This window comes from Perca flavescens, chromosome 19 (genome assembly GCF_004354835.1).
Source record: "Perca flavescens isolate YP-PL-M2 chromosome 19, PFLA_1.0, whole genome shotgun sequence".
Classification (NCBI taxonomy): domain Eukaryota; kingdom Metazoa; phylum Chordata; class Actinopteri; order Perciformes; family Percidae; genus Perca; species Perca flavescens.
Genome location: NC_041349.1, coordinates 5,389,808 through 5,411,084, shown reverse-complemented (window position 1 = coordinate 5,411,084; position 21,277 = coordinate 5,389,808). Strand labels below are relative to the sequence as shown.

The 21,277-nt window shown below is 41.3% G+C and overlaps 3 protein-coding genes across 4 annotated transcripts in view; all 3 read left to right on the top strand.

The window, feature by feature from the left end:
* Nucleotides 1-7,676, top strand: part of LOC114574112 (Fc receptor-like protein 5) — a 30,399-nt gene extending 22,723 nt beyond the window's left edge. Inside the window, exon 7 of the mRNA XM_028563515.1 lies at nucleotides 7,559-7,676. The gene's annotated coding sequence lies outside the window, so the exon portion shown is untranslated. The remainder of the gene's footprint in view (nucleotides 1-7,558) is intronic.
* Nucleotides 4,854-19,423, top strand: LOC114545244 (Fc receptor-like protein 4). Of its 2 annotated transcripts, XM_028563532.1 has the most exons (6): nucleotides 4,854-5,109; nucleotides 5,350-5,385; nucleotides 6,012-6,275; nucleotides 6,789-7,292; nucleotides 7,383-7,618; nucleotides 19,384-19,423. In XM_028563532.1, exons 1-4 carry the CDS (start codon nucleotides 5,079-5,081, stop codon nucleotides 7,082-7,084), a joined length of 627 nt encoding a protein of 208 aa, XP_028419333.1. In that variant the 5' UTR covers nucleotides 4,854-5,078; the 3' UTR covers nucleotides 7,085-7,292; nucleotides 7,383-7,618; nucleotides 19,384-19,423. The 2 variants fall into 2 exon arrangements, with proteins under 2 accessions (XP_028419333.1, XP_028419332.1); XM_028563531.1 differs by lacking the exon at nucleotides 19,384-19,423 and having other exon boundaries at nucleotides 7,383-7,676.
* Nucleotides 9,653-19,257, top strand: LOC114546147 (uncharacterized). The gene is made up of 7 exons (XM_028564815.1): nucleotides 9,653-9,688; nucleotides 9,801-9,854; nucleotides 10,168-10,271; nucleotides 16,926-17,086; nucleotides 17,555-17,797; nucleotides 18,870-19,034; nucleotides 19,148-19,257. Exons 1-7 carry the CDS (start codon nucleotides 9,653-9,655, stop codon nucleotides 19,255-19,257), a joined length of 873 nt encoding a protein of 290 aa, XP_028420616.1.
* Nucleotides 19,424-21,277: the final 1,854 nt, after the last annotated feature.

Below are 21,277 nucleotides of genomic sequence, written 5' to 3'. Positions count from 1 at the left end.
TACATACCAGAAGCGTGTCTGACGCGGCGCTGCTCCTGCTGCTAGATACAGGGAGGGCTGATCTCGGGACATAGTGCCGACAGATTCAAACTCTGATAAATGGGTAAGTGGGCTGTCTGAACAACTTTGTGTAGCTGTAAAGAGCCTATATAGCCTATCTGATGTTGGACCTTCACTCAGAACACACACTACGTTGTTATCGTAGCCTATCCTACCATTTATATATAGCCTCCTGATTTGATTAAAGCAAGACATCGTCGGCAGTATTGACTGCAAAATATGTCACAGAATATTTCGTTCTGTATGACAGGTGGAATATTTGAAAATTTTTCTCAAGCAGCGCAAGCCCTACGCAAAAAAGTTTCTTTGCTAGTTTAAGACCAACACAGTTTTCAGTTTCCCATCTAGTGCCCACATCGTTTACATAGCAAATGAACCTGCGCCCATCTTTGCATCCATGGGCGTGCTGGTCTTACAGGGAGGTGTGTTCAGGTGGCTAGATGGTGTTTTAAGCCCCCAACATCTCCTTCCAGGCAGCGCTGTGACAGTTGCCTTCAAGGCACCTAACTCTAACCTTAACCATACCACCAACAGCAGAGGGAGCCAGAGCTGTTAGCTGCGGCTTCCTGTGGGAGAAACCCAATCACTGAGGTGCATATCAAAAAGATGATGATACGGGGACAAATGAAAAGCAAGAAGCTGATTACACCCCAAACATCTGAGTTATCCACCTCTATCCCAAGCAGGGTTTCTCCGGCAGCACCTGGCTCCCCAGAGCGCCCGGAACCACACACACACCCACGCACTTTCAAAAAAATACAGGAATGGTTGTTGGAGGTGCGGAAGCCGACCCTCTTTCTTGGGGACTCCAACCTCTCACGAATTCCATCTTTCACAGATCCAGACATACAGGTTGACAGTTACCCCGGAGCAACTTTACACCACATAACAGCCATTTTAAAGAAACTACAGCCACAACCAGACACACAACACATCATACTTTCCTTTGGACTAAACAACTGCCACGAACAGACTACCATACTCAAGCAGCTACAGCAAATGGTAAAAACTGATCATACTACTTTTCCTAACGCCACCATTTACATCCCTGTAATAAATTTCTCCATCAGGCTGAACAGATGCCAACAGGCACTACTAACCACTCTGAATGAAACCATAACCTCAAAATACATCTTTCTTGCAGAAATGAAAAGGTTGTTCAAAGGTTGTTTTAGTCGTGCAACAGAAAACTCAGATTGGACAGACAGTCTAGCTAGCTGTCTGGATTTACCCTGCAGAGATCTGAGGAGCAGTTAACCATAGTCCTCTTAACACAAAGAAAGAGGAAGGTGACGGACATCGGTGAAAAGACATGTGTGACAGGATGAAGTTTTTCCCTCCCTCTTACCTGTGCACGGGAGTGTGCACCAGCACACCTGGGGCTCATCCCCTTTGATTGGGAAAGGTGGGGGCATTATTTAAGCCTGTGTGTGGACTCGTTCTGTTTCTCTGTCTTCTCCTGCTGGGTGTCTGTGGAGATGTGTCCGGGTTGGCATGCTGTACGTTTTTGTCGCTGTCCTAGGTTGTCAGTTTGCTGCGGCGTGGTAAGGACACTTTTTCATCTTTTGTGCCTTTAATTGTTTTGTGTCGCCGTGCGTTTGGCACTAACGTGCGTTCTTTCATAGAGCCGACCCTGTCTTGGCTGTGGATTATTATTATTATTATTATTATTATTATTATTTATTACATTTATATAGCGCTTTATCATAGACACTCAAAGCGCATTTGGGGGGGGGGGTGGGGGACTGCTCTCTAACACCACCTGGGTGATGCACGGCAGCCATACAACGCCTTACGACGCCAGAACGCTCACCACACATCAGCTAGTTAGGGAGGGGGAGGGGAACATATTTTTAGTGGTGGGGGAAACCGGAGAACCCGGAGAAAACCCACGCAGACACGGGGAGAACATGCAAAATCCACACAGAAAGGCCTGGATTTGAACCCAGAACCTTCTTGCTGTGAGGCCACAGCACTAACCCCTGGGCCACCGTGCTGCCCAATGGGATGTCCCCGTGTGGGTAGATGTATCCCTGGGCTGCTGCCGTTCGGTGTCTCGGTAAGCTGCATGCCTCCCTGTTTCGACCCATTTGGCGTTATCAAGATCTGACAGAGTCTTTTTGTTATAGTGTGGGCCGCTGTGTGCATGCGCAGAGTGGGTGCCTCCGCCGGTGTCTCAGGGCGGCGTGTCCTGTAAATCGGTAAATGTCTGCCGGCTTGCTTTAAATTTATTGCGGTCCTGTTTTAATGGTGTTTCACAACACAGCTGAACCGGGTTGCAGCCTCATACATGCTGCTGCGGGGCTATCGTGGTGCCACAACTAATTAAAGGGCCAGTACTCCCCGGCGCGTTCTTCTCCCACTGATGCTATTCTGGATTCCAGTAAAAATATTCTGGATATAGCCTAGAGAGTGCTGGATGCGGAGTGCTCTGGATTGATTGGTGTTGGAGCGGATATAGCTCTCCTGGAGTGATAGGCTAAAGGTTTGAAAATTCAGATAATTGTACAAAAGGATTGTTTTATATAAATGCTGTATATTAACTGTTGTACCAATCGCGTGGTTTGATTTTGTTTGGTTTTTCTTTCTTTTCATTATGCATGATGGTTTATTGATTTGACTTGTGTTTTTTTTATGTTTCTAATATCATCACTTACCTTCTTAACAGAAAATATTTTGCTATTTTAAAACATATGTAATTAAATAAAATTATATATTTTTATAATTACTTTATTGTCTCTCACCCCTGATTTTGAGAACAAACCTGTGTGCTTTTAAAGGTTTGGGCCTATCCCAAATGGCGTTGTTGGAAATCTTAAATTACCTAAATGTCATCTTTGCCACTCACTGCCACACATGCATCTGGCGGAATTTCCTGCAGCACCGGAGCAATCCCTGGAGTGGAAGGTCGTGGATATAGACTACTGTGGTGCATAGAGCATATAGTTCCTTTTTGAATGTATGGTTCATGACAACAGACTGCACTGATTAAAAATAATGGTTACAATTTACTTGACGCTATCTACATAAGAGTGACATGACACTGTCATGAACGTGTCATAAAAATTATAAACCAGTCATAAACGTTTATGACATGATGCTTCTTTTAGTGAGTGTCATTCGGTTTTGTCACAAGTTATGGTTAGAGTAAGGGTTCATGTGTCATGACTGTCACGACAGGGTCATGTGTTCATGACAGTGTCATGTCACTCTTATGTAGATACCTTCAAGTAAAGTGTTTCCAAAATAATTCATACTCAGTGACTCACTCTGTTGCTCATAGATATAGAGATTTTATAATTTTCATTTGTGATCTCCTTCAGATTAAAAGAATGCAGTTCTGATCCTCATGACTTCACTCTCCTCTTCTCTCTCGTTATAATTTGTACTGAACACATTCATAATCAGCTCTCAGATCATCTGTATTTCTTTATTAACACTGGTGACTTTATTATCAAGGAAGTAGGTGTATCTGAATGTGTGTCTGTTTTAGTTTTACACATGTGTCTTGTGGTTGGAAGAAACGTGAAACTACATGTTTTGTATTCAGATTAAATAACATGTTAGAACTAATCTCCTCTTCTTTCATCTTGTTTCCTTGCAGACAAACTGTTCAGGGCAGCACAACGCAAGCAGGTTTGGCGAATAATTGCTCCTAGATTGCAAGTTAAAGCATGCTCCATATCAGTTGGTGACGTGATGCCTGTCAACAGGTTCTCACTCCCATCTCGTAAAATACGGACGCTTGGTCAGGTGCCTTTGTCGTTGTTATTGACGCTAAAAGTCTCATTTAGCATCATATAACCATTTTGATGCAGTTATGTTAAGGAAAAGGCTGTGGGTGGGCTTACATTTCCGTGACACGTGGGAATAACAGGAAGGTTGGGTTTAGGAAAAGGTCGTGGGTGGGCTTACCCTTCCGTGACACGCGGGAATAACGGGGCGGTTAAAGAAGAAAGCGACTTAAGGTAACGTGCCGGGGGCGGAACTTACATACTACTCGCTAAACCCAGTGTAGCTGCTGCTCTCCTTGGTACGTTCTACAAACACGCTGAAGGCGTGAGTAGGGGTGTGCCTGTTAAAAAAATAATAACATAGGCCAAAACTGAAGAAGAACAGGAGGAAGCATAATAACTGAAGATAATGTTACACACCTTGGCCATAATAAAAAAAAAAGAATACTTTTACTTTTATATCTACAACTTAAGTACATTTAGTGTCAGAAAATTACTTTTGATACTTAAATATCAGATACTTTAAGACTTATACTCAAGTAATATTGTAAAAGGTGACTTTAACTTCTACCAAAGTTATTTTTGGTAAGATACTTGTAATTTTACTCAGGTATTGCTTTCAAGTACTTTATAAAGACTGCCTTAATATAAGCTGAACTGAGCATGTGTAAAGAAAGAGAAGGAGCTGTGCTGCCACCTGCTGGCTGTCTGACTCAACTGATATGATGCTTTCATCCAAAGAGAGTTTTACAATGAGCATCTCATTCACAATTACATTCACACTTGTTATTTTCACATGGAAACCTACTTGACAATAAAGATTGTTGATTATTATTGTGTAGTTACATAGTGTGCAGCTACACAGTCTATTTTAGTCCATTTCTGACCACATTTCAGTGGTTAAACAGAGGCAAGGTGTTTCTGTGTTCACTTCACCCCCCACACCTTGGGTAGCTGGGAGGAAGCTGCACCTACAAATAGATGGCTCATTTGTTTCAAGATTATAAGAAGCTGCCAAGGCCAAGATTTATATTTACTTGCACATACATGTTCTTCTGTTCTAATCCGTACTTATGGACACAAACCCTCATACTCGCGTTATGCAGGATGTGTGTGTAGGTATGAATGCATGAGAGTATGCATGCATGTGCAACTAAAGTATTCAACTTTGGCAGAGGCAGCTCTCGTCAACCACACTGCAGGTCACATAGGAAGGAGGAGGGGGGCTTAGTTGATGCGACTATGAAGTGAACAAAGTGTAGACATCATTTGGCCAAAGACAGGATGGAGGAGCCATCTCTGCTGTGGCTGCTTTGTAAGTAAACTCTTTGTGTATTCATAATACCAATGCTTAAAAAAATACTAAATGAAATGCAAGAAATCTAAAGTCTAGGTTATGCAGCAATGTTTGACTTAAAACAATGCTTCTGGAAAGTTAAAATTATTTCATTTATTAAGTTTGAAAGGTTGAGTAAATGTTTCATAGTGTTATTTTCATTTTTTAAACTTTGAACCGAACCAAACTCCAACTAACCTGAATGTCTTGTCTCTTCAGTTCTGATCTCACTGCTGAGCTGCCCAACAAACCAAGGTCAGTACATTTCTTCTCTAGATACAAAGTCCTGTTCAGAGTACTTTTAAAATGTGTAGAGGGTTATTGTGTGTATTTAAAGTACAGATTTGTTTATTTTTTTAAAGTTTATGAATGAGAAGCCAGAAGCCTCATTTATCAAAGCATGTGTAAAACAATTTGTCAGTGTGTAAGAAAACTGTTTGGAGTAACAAAAAGTTTTGTATTTATCAAACCTGCACGTGAAAAATGATACATCACACCTACATCTACATCTGCCAGCTTGTTCACACTTATTCACATACAGAAACTCCCCCAGAATACCAGATATGGTTAACCACATCTCTATGAAACTCTGAGTAGTTTTAATGTAGAGATACTTGTTGTGGTCAAAAGTAGAAAAAAAGAAAGATAAAGATGAAAAACATCACACACAATTAGGTTAAGATATTGGAGCATCCTGGTAGCAAACATGAAGGAAGGTTTCCCAGCTTAGATCAATTATTGATTGTGTAAAGAAATGAGCTGATTCCTTAAGTGTCCTAGAGAATCAGTGTGAAGTATCAGAGGCCCGCTTTGTCAAAAGCAGTGATTGTCACAGTAGCAGTAATAATCAACTAGTTTTCACTAAACCCTCCTCCCTCCAGCCTCTCTGACTGTGAGTCCCAGCAGCTCTCAGATGTTTAAAGATGAATCTGTCTCTCTGAGCTGTGAGGACGACGACAGCTCTGCTGGATGGACTCTGAGGAGAAACACAACCAGAGAAAGAAGGACTCAAGGTGGAGTTGACTGGGGGACAACTGCTGGTTCTTCCTGTATCATCAGCTACATGGCCCTGTGGTACAGTGGAGTTTACTGGTGTGAGTCCAGAGAGGGAGCAACCAGTAACAGCATCACCATCACTGTCACTGGTAAGATCAGACTGTGGAGTCAGTATTGATGAAGCTGTGTGTGAATGGATGACATGCTGTAGTTTGTCTCTGTGCAGGCTGTTCTCATGAAGCATTCGAACATATAACTATGAAAAGTAAAGCATTGTAATTTGTATTCATTCAGTCAGCGTGGATGTTTAGCTCCTAAAACACAGGGCTATCAAGCCGGGGAGCAGGTGTTCATGTCCCGAGTGTTTTAATACAGACCACAATCTTTTTTTCTAATCTTAACCTGTCCTTTTTTAATACAGACCACAATCTTTTTTTCTAATCTTAACCTGTCCTTTTGGTGTCTAAACTTATCTGCATGACCCTCACTTTTTGTCAGCTAAACTCAAATGTATCAGCCATTGATCATGGTGCTTTGTACCCATTGTTATGTGACCAGCCGGCTGTCGCCTAATTTAGTAGGATGTCATACAAATTTGTGTGCATACATTTCGTACAACATCATATGAAACCTTTAATGAGAATGCGTTGCTCTGTGTTGAGGTGGACCAGTGATCCTGCAGAGTCCTTTCCTCCCTGTGATGGAGGGAGAAGACCTCACTCTGACCTGTAGAACAAAGAGGTCCTCCAACCTCCCAGCTGGTTTCTATAAAGATGGCTCCTTCATCAGGACTGAGCCTGCAGGTCACATGACCATCCACCATGTTTCCAGGTCTGATGAAGGCCTCTACAAGTGTCTCATCAGCAGTGTTGGAGAGTCTCCACCCAGCTGGGTCTCTGTCACAGGTGAGGAGGTTACCTTTGATTTCAGGAGTTCATTCATCCAGATATTCACCTGACAGCTGATTCTCTCTACAGAGAAACCAAAGACCACAAGCCCCCCTTTGAGCTCTCTGCCGCCCCCTTACACAACAACAGCTCTGCGTCCTGACACATCCTCAGACCCCCTCCACCTTGTGTTAAGACTGGTCTGCCACCTGGTGGTGTTCTGTCCGTACTGCATCTCCACTTTCATCATGGTGTCTCTATATAGAGACAGGACCACAGGTAACACTCCTTACAATCAATCTATCTCATACCACCACTTTGGTGATGATCAATTATCTACATTTTCTTTCTAACCTACACTGACTGTAGGAAATGACCTGCCCATTTCCGTGGTGACGACCCCGCCCACATAGGCTGTGGAAGGATTGGAAGATAACTATGATGTCATCATTGCTGCCACCACTGAACATCACTTCTGAACTGATTTGAAAAGAAGCTCAAGTGTTTTGAGTCCTCATAGATCAGAAAAAGGGCGGAACTGAAAGGTTTTGTCTCATTGCAAATCTTTGATCTGAACTGGACTTTAGTAGCAGATAGTTGATCAGGTTCTGCTGTAAAGAAAGAAACGTGTAAATCAATTCATGAATAAAAGTAACACAACTTGATACAAATGTAACAAAAAAGTATTTATTTTTCTCACAACATACACTGAAGACAGAAATACAAAAAGCTTTAAGCGCATTGTTCTGTAAGTTAGTAATTAAAGGTTTCATCATGTATCTGCTCATGTATCATATAACATAAGCTTATTTTATTTAACTAGTTCAGTCTCAAGTAATTTGTATTATTAACATTTTCTCCTAACACTTCCTTTAACATCTTATTTTCTGACAGACTCGTCCTCCTGGTTCTTCTGAGATATCATTAGTTGCATCAGATGCTTTTATAAATACCATTTCAAACAATATTCACAATGTAATCAACTCCTCAGTTCAAATCATTAAAGTATATACCATTTTAAATCATACGCCGGTAATATATTTTAAGCAGAGTCCATGAACCCTTCAAATGGCTTAGCAGAAAACAAATATACAGAATAAACACCATATGAAATGTAAAGTAAACTTGATCAAACACACAGATAAAATATTAAAGACCTGATTATAAGATATTTGGTGGGTGCTCGATCTGCTGACGTATTTCTGGTTTGCAGTGATAAGGTCAGTACTACATCAGCGCTGAGTACATTATTATTACATTTAATATGTTTAAAGGTGCCGTAGGTAGGATTGCGTAGATCCAGGACTTAGCCAAAATATTTGAATATTAACACCTTCTCAGTCCCTCCTTCCTTTCCGCTAAAGCCTAAAACGGTCTCCCCCTCAAAAGAGAATGAATGCGTGTGCATGAGCAGTGATTGACACACAGTTAGACACCCCCCCTGGCCCTGATTGGTGCATCTGAACAGGGAGCAGTGAATTTTTAAAAATCGCACTACAGGCTGTAGGTGGTGCCAGAGGAGCTGGATTTTTTTCAAATTACCTGCTTCATGTAGTGCTACTTGAACATATGGTCAGTTTCAGCAAATATGACAGAAAGTTAGTTTTATAAGCTTTACCTACTGCACCTTTAAATGTATTTAAGGTAAATGTACTTTAAGTTAAGTAACATTTGTTTTTCTTTGAAGCAACTTTTACTCGAGGAAATATTCTAGTTCTCTTAAGGTAAAGTTTATATTAAGTGTATTTCTCTCTTAGTCTGACCCTCCTCCGGGACCAACTCATCATGGCAGACCCTACAGGAGCTCAGAGCTCCAGATAATACAGATCCCAGACTCATCGGGTACACAAACCTCTCCACCACGGTAACATGGAGATTCAGAGGGGAGACATTATTGGTGTGTTTTGAGTAACAGAACTTTTATTCGAGTATAGGGATACACCGGATCTAGGATTCGGCTTCGGATTCGGATTCGGCTGAATATTGGGCTTTTTGACGGGGTTGGGTTTCTGCCAAACCTTGGAATTTTTTCCAGCAAACTGAACCCTACGATTGCACTACGTGCGCTACGCTCGTCGACGTAATGGCGGCACCGGTGATTACGGGGAAGGTGTTTACATACAGTAGGTGGACCATTCAATGCAGCAGGCTGTGAGAAAGTGAAAATGGAACTGGTGAGAAGAAAACGTGTAGTTTGGCTGTACTTTCAGTCAAAACAATTTGTCTCGTGGTAGCAAGGACCCTAAACAATACACAACATGGCTGCTGTTAAAACATTTGGTCTGAAACATCCGAAAGAATACGAGTTGTGCACGAAGGAATCTACAGACAGCAGCCAAAATGCAGCAACTTCAGGTAAATAAAATTAAAAATGCACTGCTGTGGATGTTGTTTACTTCATTAATGTGTTTACAGTGTTAATGGACTGAGGATGGGAGGAGGATTCGGTATTCGGTTTTGGATTCAGCAGAATCTTAACCAGTGGATTCGGTATTTGGCCGAACCCCAAAAATCGGGATTCGGTGCATCCCTACTCTAGTAAAATGTCTTTAAAGTGACAGAACCTTACTTGAAAAAAAGTATGTGAGGTTCATAGAGGGGAGAAATTGGATGATATAAAACTAACATTAGATTAAAACATGGCCTCACACCCAGAGATAGAGAAGTCACAAACAGTGAGGTGTAAATAGCTATGTGAGTTGTCCGATGAACTGAACAGCCGGTTCTTCATCAGCATCATCAGCAGCCGATCCTAACCTCTTGTCCTCATGTCTTTTAATATGTCAGGACACCAACCAGGGCAACAGATACAAGAAGCAGTCCACCTGCTGCCAGTCCAAGGTCTCGGCCTAGAGGAGAGGAGTTTCCAACAACAAAACCTGAAGATAAAAAAACATATGAGTCAGTAAATGTGTGATAGTGGAGCAGTCTTCATCCTCTCTGATGTTTGAAACTGCAGCTACAACAATATACACAGAAAAAACTCACTGAGAGAGACTCACTCACCTGGCTCTGTAACCTGCAGACGGAGGGTTCTGATTGGCTCAGACTCGACGATGAATCTTGAACGATCTGGTTTAACTCGACACTCGTATGTTCCTCTGTCGATGCCTCTCACATTCTTCAGAATTAAAGACACGTCTCCGTCCTTCAGATCTCTGTCCACCAGCTCCACCCTGCCCTTAAATTCTGGATGCTGGTGGGTTGGATCCATGTGTCCATCGCTGTAATAGAGGACGTACTCTGGCGCCAGGTCAGGTCTGCTCCACTGTACAACGCTGATGTGGTAATAATCAGTCTGACATGGCAGAGTGACATCATCTCCAGGATACACTGTTAATGCTTCTTGGCCTGAAAAACAGTAATAAGCAATGACTAGAAAATCCCACAAGACATTTCCACAGTGTGCTTACCAGGTGCACATCCCACTGCTACTATTAGCACCATATCTGCTTTTGATAACTCTGCAAACCCTTGGTGTTCTCTCAATGAGCTTCATGAGGTAGTCACCTGAAATGGTTTTACCTTCACAGGTGTGCTTTGTCAGGGTTAATTAGTGGAATGTTTTCCCTTATTAATAAAAAAGCAAAGGGTGGCTACTTTGAAGAATCTAAAATATAAGACATGTTTTCAGTTACTTCACACTTTTTTGTTAAGTACATAATTCCATATGTGTTCATGCATAGTTTGGATGTCTTCAGTGAGAATCTACAATGTCATGAAAATAAAAAGGAAACGCATTGAATGAGAAGGTGTGTCCAAACTTTTGGCCTGTACTGTAAATCATCAGAAATAATCATATCCCATTGTTTTCCCAGCAGAGAAGAATAAGCAGAAGCAACAGTGAAAATTGCAAAGGAAAAATGGAGCTTTCTTTTCATTTCCAAACATTGGAAATGTAACATGCAACATAAATAAAAAACGCAATGTGCAATTTTCAACATAAACTGAGGACATCTGTACAATGAAATAGAATACATTTACTGTCATTGCACAGATGTACAACATCATTTTGTGAGTCCTCATGGGTATATACAATTCAAAATAAAAACAGCCAATCAACACAAAGTTTAAAAGCAAGTATAAATAGAGAATACGTGTATATTAATAAGTAGTCTGTATGTACATAAGTATAGTGTTAGCTTCTTTGTTACCTTGCCGGTACGAATAAGGAAAAGTTAGCTATACTGAATACTTGTTCTATTGCAGCTCCACCTGAATCCCAAATAATGTAGAGATGTTTGCTGTAGGTGCCTTAAATAGCTTTGCATTTACTGGCGAAACACTTTTCCACCCAAAAGTGATCACTATAAAAATGTCCTGTTTCTGCCTCCACTGAAAGGGAGGCAACTGGTGGAGTCAAGGAGGCAATTTAAGGGTGATGACATATACCTCGAGAAACTGGTACAAGTGCAGAAAGGACTTTTGACCAAGGTACCATGCTATATTTTATCGCTCTTTTTCGAGTGGAGGAAAAGACAGTGGACTTCTCTACTCTCAAACGTTGCATCAGGCCTGCAACAGGGTTTGTCATTTTAATATCTACCAGCTTGTGTGTGTCTGTGTGTGTGTGTGTGTGTGTGTGTGTGTACATTGAGGGTGGCACTAGCTCAGTCTGTTGGCCGCCTTAATGCACGGGCTTACCTGGGCTTAAGCCCATGGGCCTATGAAGACGAGGGGCCTATCATGAGCCATTAAAAAAATCACATTGATTTGTAATTTGTGGAATTTTCTGTCCATCACTTAAGGCCAGTGATAGCATTGGCAAGAATGGCCTCAGCCCACCTAAAAGTATTGCTTGCCTACTCAATCAAAAGTTAAATAAATGTGCCCTGTCTTCTCATCATGTTCAGGCTTGTTTATGTGGTTTAGGCACAAACATATACCATACACAGCTCTGAAAGACCGATATGCCACTCTGTGTCTATCCTGTCTGTCCTATCTATCCTGTGATTACAATGGAGGTGCTCTCCTGTGCATGCTGCAGGAGAAGTGTTGCGATGCGTGCATGCTTCATGATGTAAATACTGGTTATTTGTTATTGATTAGACTGACTTTTGTGTTTATGGTCAAGTAGGTTTAAGTGATTTGGTCATTTCATAGAGAGGGACAAGTTACTGTTGTCAGAATTAAACTAATACATATTTTGCTGTGTAGACGAACGTGGATATTACGTATTTTTATTAACTTATAGTATGAGTTGGGGGGCCTACAAAACCTCTCGACCCCGGGGACCTAGTGGCAGGTTAAGGCGGGCCTGCGTCCATCCACCAACAGGCTGCAGCCCCCTCACTCAGACTCCTCCATGTGTGTATTTCAGGCCTGTTTGTAATGTGTGTGAGTGTAATTTCCCTTGCAGGATTAATAAAGTATGAATTATTATTTTTACATGTATCTCATTAAGTAAACTAAGCCTAATAATAGTGGTTACAGATGATCTTAGGTGGCTAAAGGAACTCAAGACATTTAAAAGTGTACCTAGTACAACAGTACTTGAAGTATTCTTAATTGTAAATTAAATTAACTGATTCAATGAAGGTGGGCTACAAACATTTTGAACATGCTAAATGCATAACCTAACATTGAACATTTCTTGAAGAAGAAAACAGCTCATACATTCACACTTTCATAAATCCAGTCTCATTATCAAAATAAACTGATATTTACTGTTAATACCAAATCAATTTATCTTTTTTTAAACACAACAAAATTACATAATCCTGTGATAAAGGTCAGAAATAAAGTCTATTTGAATCCTTTCACAATAAAAGCTGATATTTACCAGAAGCTGATGCAGACAGAAGGAACAACAGGAGCATTAATATAGCCATGATAGAGTGTAGATCTGTTCTCTCGCTCTCCGTTCTCCGTTCTCGGCATACCGTGTGGTCTGAGGATCGGTGCAGAATGATACCTGTTTGAGAGAGTGGATCCCGTACGGTCTGACGTTTGGTTTGTGTTTGAGTGGGTGGATCTACACAGCACATTCTGTTTGAGGTCATCAAGCGCTTTAAGGCATGGCACAAAGTGGAGCTGCAGCCCTCTTTTCATACATTTAAACATACACTCTCTGGAAACTACCAACTATCAGATAACAATGTGGCGTTAGTTATCACTAACATCAGATAAACAATAAGAAAAGAGTAAAAAAAACGTAAACAGTCCATGACATCACATGATCGACATTCAAGTATTCAAACCATCTGGTTAAAAACATATACATACTTTTAGGAAGTCTCCTTGCCGTTTTAAAGTCTCAAAAAACTAATTTTTACAACAATAGAGAAAACATAAATGAACAGAAACAATAGCTGATGAAATGTTTATGAGGTGAAACTCCTGCAGCACTTGTAGAAGGCAGAGAAAGATAATTGTCAGACCAACATGTTCCAGCTTGTAGCTTGATACTACACATTACAGAGAACATTCAAGTTGGGTACGCATTAAGCAGAAAGTAAATAAATATAAAACCCAACCAGTCATGTACACTCACCCAAGTGGGGCACTGAGGATATTTCAGAGAGGTGATGGCCCAATAAAGGACACATGGACACCATGTTTGGTCCATGGAGGAAAAGAAGTGCATCCCAGCAACGGTTATCAGACTTGTTCAGAGGTCCTAACCTCAAATAGTACGAACAAAAGGGGTGAATCTCCCACAAATTGCAACAGAAAATCTGACAAATGTGTATCAAGTCTCCTCTATAACATATAAAAAGTCCTAAGAGATCAAAGTAGTAGAAAGTATAGACAAATACTGAAATTGGTGTTCAGATTTCTGTCTGATTCTGTCTTGCTGTATAAAGTTCTGTGTCATTGAGAGTCAGAGTCAGACGTCTGATTAGAACATTAAAATAGTAAAATCATTCTGTCGTACCCTTCGTTACTTCAGCTGATCTCTCTGGGCTCTATTTTGGAGCAATCCCGGGAGTGGAACGTCGTGGATATAGACTAGTGTGGTGAATACAGCATAGGGTGCCGTTTCAAACATATGGTTCATGAGAACAGGCTGCACTGATTAAAAATAAATAATGGTTACACTTTACTTGAAGGTATCTACATAAGAGTGACATGACACTGTCATGAACGTGTCATAAACATTATATACAAGTCATGAACATTTATGACATAACACTTCTGTCATTAAGTGTCATTTGGTTTTATCATGACAAGTTAGGGTTATGGTTATGGTTATGGTTAGGGTTAGGATTCATGCTACTTTTATGTAGATACCTTCAAGTAAAGTGATACCAAAATAATTCATACTCAGTGACTCACTCTGCTGCCTATTTTATCATAAATATCATAGAGAGTTTATCATTTGTGATCTCCTTCAGATTAAAGAATGCAGTTCTGATCCTTATAACTTTAGTCTCCTCTTCTCTCTCTCTCTCTCTCTCTGTTTATCATTTGGACTGAACACATTTATTATCAGCTCTCAGATCATATTTATTCCTTTATTAACACTGGCGACTTCATTATCAAGGATGTAGGTGGATCTGAATGTGTGTGTTTTAGTTTCACATATTTGTCTTGTGGTTGGAAGAAACGTTAAATTACATGTTCTGTATTCAGATAAAATAACATGTTAGAACTGAACTCCTCTTCCTTCATCTTGTTTACTTGCAGACAAACTGCTCAGGGCGGCACCACGCAAGCTCGTTTGGTGGATCATTGCTGCTAGAGTGACAGTTAACGCTCCATTCCAGTTGTTGACGTGATGCTTGTTTGTTGCAAAAAAAAAGGAAAAAAAGTAGGCCGAAACTGAAGAACAAGAGGAAGCATAATAACATGGAAGCACCTGGTGCAGGCTCTGCCGCCATGGTAACAGACGATGACCACAGTGGTGATGAAGATAACACTACACACCTTTGGCTACAATCAAAAGTTTTTTGACTTTTACTTCTAATACTTAATATCAGAAAATTACTTTTGATACTTAAGTACAGTAAATATCAGATACTTTAAGATTTTTTTACTCAAGTAATATTCTACTCAAGTAATATTCTACAAGGATACTTTAACTTCTACCAAAGTTAGTTTCTGGTAATATACTTGTACTTTTACTCAAGTATTGCTTACAAGTACTTCATACAAGACTGCCTAAATGAAAGAGTGAGCCAACAGAGTGAACTGTGAGCTGAACTGAACATGTGTAAAGAAAGAGAAGGAGCTGTGCTGCCACCTGCTGGCTGTCTGACTCAACTGATATGATGCTCTCATCCAAAGACATTTTTATGATGAGCATCTCATTCCCACTTGTTGTTTAAGGCCCCCGGTGTATTTCGCCGACATTTTAACCCTTGCACATATTCATGTTTTGACTGCACCAAAACCTTAAGGAAAATACCTTCACATGGAAACCTACTTGGCAATAAAGCTGCCTCATTCTTGGTATGCAGCTACACAGTCTATTTTAGTCTATTTCTGACCACATTTCAGTGGTTAAACAGAGGCAAGGTGTTGCTGTGTTCACTTCACCCCCCACACCTTGGGTAGCTGGGAGGAAGATGCACCTACAAAGAGATGGCTCGTTTGTTTCAAGATTATTAGAAGCTGCCTAGGCCACGATTTATATTTACTTGCACATACATGTTCTTCAGTTCTAATCCGTACTTATGCACACATCCCTCATGCTCACGTTATGTTATATGATGTGTACGTACGTATGAATGCATGAGAGTATGCATGCATGTGCAACTGAAGTATTCAACTTTGGCCGAGGGGGCTTCTCGTCAACCACACTGCGGGTCACATAGGAAGGAGGAGGGGGGCTTACTTGATGCAACTATGAAGTGAACAAAGTGTAGACATCATTTGGCCAAAGACAGGATGGAGGAGCCATCTCTGCTGCGGCTGCTTTGTAAGTAAACGCTTTGTGCATTTATAATAACAATATTTAAAAAAATACTTAATGAAATGCAAGAAAACTGAGAAATCTATAGTCTAGTTTATTCAGCAATGTTCGGCTTAAAACAATGCTTCTGGACCGTTAAAATTATGAGAATTTTAAAAGTTTGTGTAAATGTTTCATAGTGTTTTTTTTTTTTATTTTTTAAACTTTGAACCGAACCAAACTCCAACTAACCTGAATGTCTTCTCTCTTCAGTTCTGATCTCACTGAGCTGCCCAACAGACCAAGGTCAGTACATTTCTTCTCTAGATACAAAGTCCTGTTCAGAGTACTTTTAAAATGTGTAGAGGGTTATTGTGTGTATTCAAAGTACAGAGTTGTTTATTTTTTTAAAGTTTATGACTGAGAAGCCAAAGGCCTCATTTATAAAAGCATGTGTAAAACAATTTGTCAGTGTGTGTGTGTGTGTGAAAAGTGTTTCTACGAACAATAAGTTTGGTATTTATCAAACCTGCACGTGACCAATGAATGATACATCACACCTACATCTACATCCGCTGGCTTGTTCACACTTAAGGGGTTTTTATTGTCATGAGATGTTTCACATACAGAAATCCCCCAGAATACCAGATATGGTTAACCACATCTCTTTGAACCTGAGTGGCTTTAATGTAGAGATACTTGATGTCGGCAAAAGTAGAAAAAAAGAAAGGTAAAGATGAAAAACATCACACACAATGAGGTTAAGATATTGGAGCATCCTGGTAGCAAACATGAAGGAAGGTTTCCCAGCTTAGATTAATTATTGCAAGTGGGAAGAGATGAGCTGATTCCTTTGGTGTCCTAGAGAATCAATGTGAAGCCTCAGAGGCCCAGTCACGCTTTCTCCACAGCAGCGATTGTCACAGTATCAGTAATAATCAACTAGTTTTCACTAAACCCTCCCCCCCTCCAGCCTCTCTGACTGTGAGTCCCAGCAGATCTCAGATATTTAAAGGACAGTCTGTCTCTCTGAGCTGTGAGGAGGACGACAGATCTGCTGGATGGACTCTGAGGAGGATCACAGAAATAGAATCCAGAACTCAGTGTGGAGATGGCTGGGGAATACCTGCTGGTTCTTCCTGTAAAATCAACTACATTGGCCCATCGGACAGTGGAGTTTACTGGTGTGAGTCCAGAGAGGGAGCAACCAGTAACAGCATCACCATCACTGTCACTGGTAAGATCAGACTGTGGAGTCAGTATTGATGAAGCTGTGTGTGAATGGATGACATGCTGTAGTTTGTCTCTGTGCAGACTGTTCTCATGAAGCATTCGAACATATAAGCATTGTAATTTGTATTCATTCGGTCAGCGTGGATGTTTAGCTCCTAAAACACAGGGCTATCAAGCCGGGGAGCAGGTGTTCATGTCCCGGGAGTGTTTTAATACAGACCACAATCTTTTTTTCTAATCTTAACCTGTCCTTTTGGTGTCTAAACTTAACTGCATGACCCTCACTTTTTGTCAGCTAAACTCAAATGTATCGGCCATTGATACAACAGACTCTCATGGTGCTCTGTACCCATTGTTATGTGACAAGCCGGCTGTCGCCTAATTTAGTAGGATGTCATACAAATTGCTGTGCATACATTTTGTACAACATCATATGAAACCTTTTAATGAGAATGCGTTGCTCTGTGTTGAGGTGGACCAGTGATCCTGCAGAGTCCTGTCCTCCCTGTGATGGAGGGAGAAGACCTCACTCTGACCTGTAAAACAAAGATGTCCTCCAACCTCCCAGCTGGTTTCTATAAAGATGGCTCCTTCATCAGGACTGAGCCTGCAGGTCACATGACCATCCACCATGTTTCCAGGTCTGATGAAGGCCTCTACAAGTGCAACATCAGCAGAGTTGGAGAGTCTCCACCCAGCTGGGTCTCTGTCACAGGTGAGGAGTCGGGTTGGGAACCGAAACCCAGTTCCACTATGGAACCGCTTCCTACGCAAACGGTAGTATTCGGACCGGATTAGAACGCGAAGTTCGGTTCCTCATTTCGGTTCCAACTGAAATATTTTCCCTCTGTCACTCCGGAAAGCGGCAGACTCTGTTTTTCTTTCTCCCTTTTCTGCTGAGTGGCGCAGGTGCCCGCTCGCGGTGTGAAGCGCGTGTCCACGCTATTCTTGGACACGCACTCTACAATCCCTGCTGATAGACGGCTTTTAGTACACGCTCTGAAACGGCCGTAAAAATATCACACTCTCTCTGTAGTCTACCGTTAGCTAGCTACCGTAAATGTAGGCTACTTTTAAAATGTCATATTTTCCCTCTGGGCTCACCAAAAACGGACGTAAAAGCATATTAACCATTCACTGACTGTACGTGATCGCTAGTAAACATATTACACTTACTCTGCTAGTCTATCGTTCAGGACAAGACCCTGTAGCCTGGTGGTGGGGGAGGCAGGACAGCCTCCCCAAATTGTCTGCCCTTTCAAACTCATACCTGGGTGTGTACAGACCTCTTGGACACCGTTTGAGAGAGTTTTCTCCTGTGCGGGACATGCCATAAATCAGGAGAGGTGTCCTATCTTGCCAGAGAAGGCAAATATGGTCATTTGTCTGCTAAAGAACTGCTAAAGTTTGAAGCTGGTTGGCATACCAACTCAACATTTATTTTGTTGTTACTTGTTAATAGTGTAACTGTTATTTGTTAAATTATTGTAGTTATGTGTTAGGTGACTTAGGTTTAGTTATTATATTTAAACGTTAATATATTGTTAAATTTAAATCATTTTCAATTTAAAAAAAAAAAACTCCATAAAAAGCCTTTCTTTTGTCATTTTTCAGTTTTTCAAGAATCGGTTTAAGAATCGTTTAGGAATCGGAATCGTTTTAAAAGTACCGGTTCGGCATCGGAATCGTAAAAATCCAAACAGTACCCAACCCTAGTGAGGAGGTTACCTTTGATTTCAGATGTTCATTTATCTAGATATTCACATGACAGCTGATTCTCTCTACAGAGAAACCAAAGACTGCAAGCCCACCTCCGAGCTCTCTGCCGCCTCCTGACACAACCTCAGGCCCCCTCCACCTTGTGATCAGACTAGTCGTCCACCTGGTGGTGTTCTGTCCGTACTGCATCTCCACTTTCATCATGGTGTCTTTATATAGAGACAGGACCACAGGTAACACTCTGAATCATTCACTGACCTTACAATCAATCAATCCATCTCATACCACCACTTTGGTGTTGATGAAAAATTATCTACATTTTCTTTCTAACCTGATCTGACTGTAGGAAATGACCTGTCCGTCTCCATGGTGACGACCCCGCCCACCCAGGCTGATGAGGGATTGGAAGATAACTATGATGTCATCACTGCTGTTACCACGGAACATCACTTCTGAACTGATTTGAAAAGAAGCTAAAATGTTTTGAGTCCTCATAGATCAGAAAAAGGGCGGAACTGAAAGGTTTTGTCTCATTGCAAATCTTTGCTCTGAACTGGACTTTAGTAGCAGATAGTTGATCAGGTTCTGTGTTATTCATGTTTGTTTAGATGCCAGGTTTTCAATCTCTTCAGATCAAATAAAATAAAATGATGAGCATCTTTTCTCTCTGTGCTTTGTTCCAACGTGATCATAACTTCACTTCTCTCATATCCAACAGCCAGTTTCTTTGTAGCTGACACTGTTACATAGTTGTATATAAAGGTGATGAAGGAGGCTTTTACTGGCTGTCCAACTGCTGCTGATCTCATTTCAGCTGCAGAATGAGGAATGTCTAAAGGCCCTGACACACTAGGCCATCCATGTTGGATTGTGAGAACAGAGTTGTTGTGCGTGCCAGTTGAAGTCAGATTTTCTGAGTTCCCTGTCACTAGAATTTCACCGGTAAAGTCCCCTAAAGTTGGATTTCCGACTTGGAAAGTCAGGAGAACCTCCCTTACCCCAACATCACAATCCAACATTGCTGATCTGAGCCTTAACTGTAGTGAAAGCTATATGAGTATACTGTTTATTAGCACTTCTGTTTAATATCTTGGTTGGTTGGCGTGTCGTTGAGTGACATTTTGCAGGTGAAGGCCCAGGAGGCCCCTGGCATTTTGAGCCCCTGGGCCTTAGCCTGGTAGGCCTGTTCAGTAATCTGTGCACACTGTTCAAGTGTTTACACGTTAACATTTAGAACTTATACTAGACATTTCTCTGAAACATCCTTACACAGTTAGGTTTCTGTAAACACAGGTTTAATAATAAAGACTTTTATAACAGTTACTCACAGCTGTAAGTTTCACTGAAGGCAAGAAAGTAGTAAGGCCAAGAGCACAGGTTTCCTTCCTTGGAACTATAGGCACTGACACACCAAGCTGACGGGCAGTAACTAATGGCGCTTTTCCATTACATGGTACCAGCTCGACTCGTCTCGACTATACTTGCCTTTTTTGGTTTTCCATTACATAAAAAAGTACCTGGTACCTGCTAAAAGGTCAAGGGGGAATACGGTACTAGAAGCTCTTCTAGATATGATGGTGCTTGACCATTTAAAGCTTTGTAGGTCAGGATAAGGATTTTAAATTCAACCCTGAATTTTACAGGAAGCCAATGCAGAGCAACTAATACAGGAGAAATATGATCTCTTTTCTTAGTTCTTGTCAGAACACGCGCTGCAGCATTCTGGATCAGCTGGAGAGTCTTAAGGGACTTATTTGAGCAACCTGACAGTAGGGAATTACAATAGTCCAGCCTGGAAGTAACGAATGCATGGACTAGTTTTTCAGCATCGTTTTGAGACAAGATATTCCTAATTTTGGCAATATTACGAAGATGAAAAAAGGCTGTTCTTGAGGTTTGTTTTAGATAGGCGTTAAAGGATATATGTCCTGATCAAAAATAACTCCTAAATTTACCTTTGATTTAACTGATCTGAGTCGGGGGAAAGACACCGTGGTTTTTAGACTATGAGTGGGCGACTGCTCCAACAGAAGCACAGAGGGACGTGTAGCACTGCACCTCTGATTACTAATATCAAACTTGGGTTGTCATGGTTTATGACCGATATTAGACTCGGTCAGGTTTTTTTGATATAAGAGCGGCTCCGTCCCAGGTAGGATGAGTGCCGTCTCTCTCAATCAGACCAGACTTTCCCCTGTAGTTTGTGGCGTAGCAGGGCACAGCAGGGCGTAGCAGGGCACAGCAGGGCGTAGCGGGGCATAGCAGGGCGCCCAGCAGGACCACGGCGGCAGCTGCAACCCCAATCCAAGGAAAACTGTGAGGCGAGGAAACGTTCCGACTATGGGGAATAAGCTGCCCAGATCTAAGTAAGTAACAAGGAATTCTGGGGCATGAATGCACACAGATGGAAAGAGAGAGGAGAGAGGAGCTCAGTGTGTCAAATGAAGTCCCCCGGCAGTCTAAAACTATAACAGCA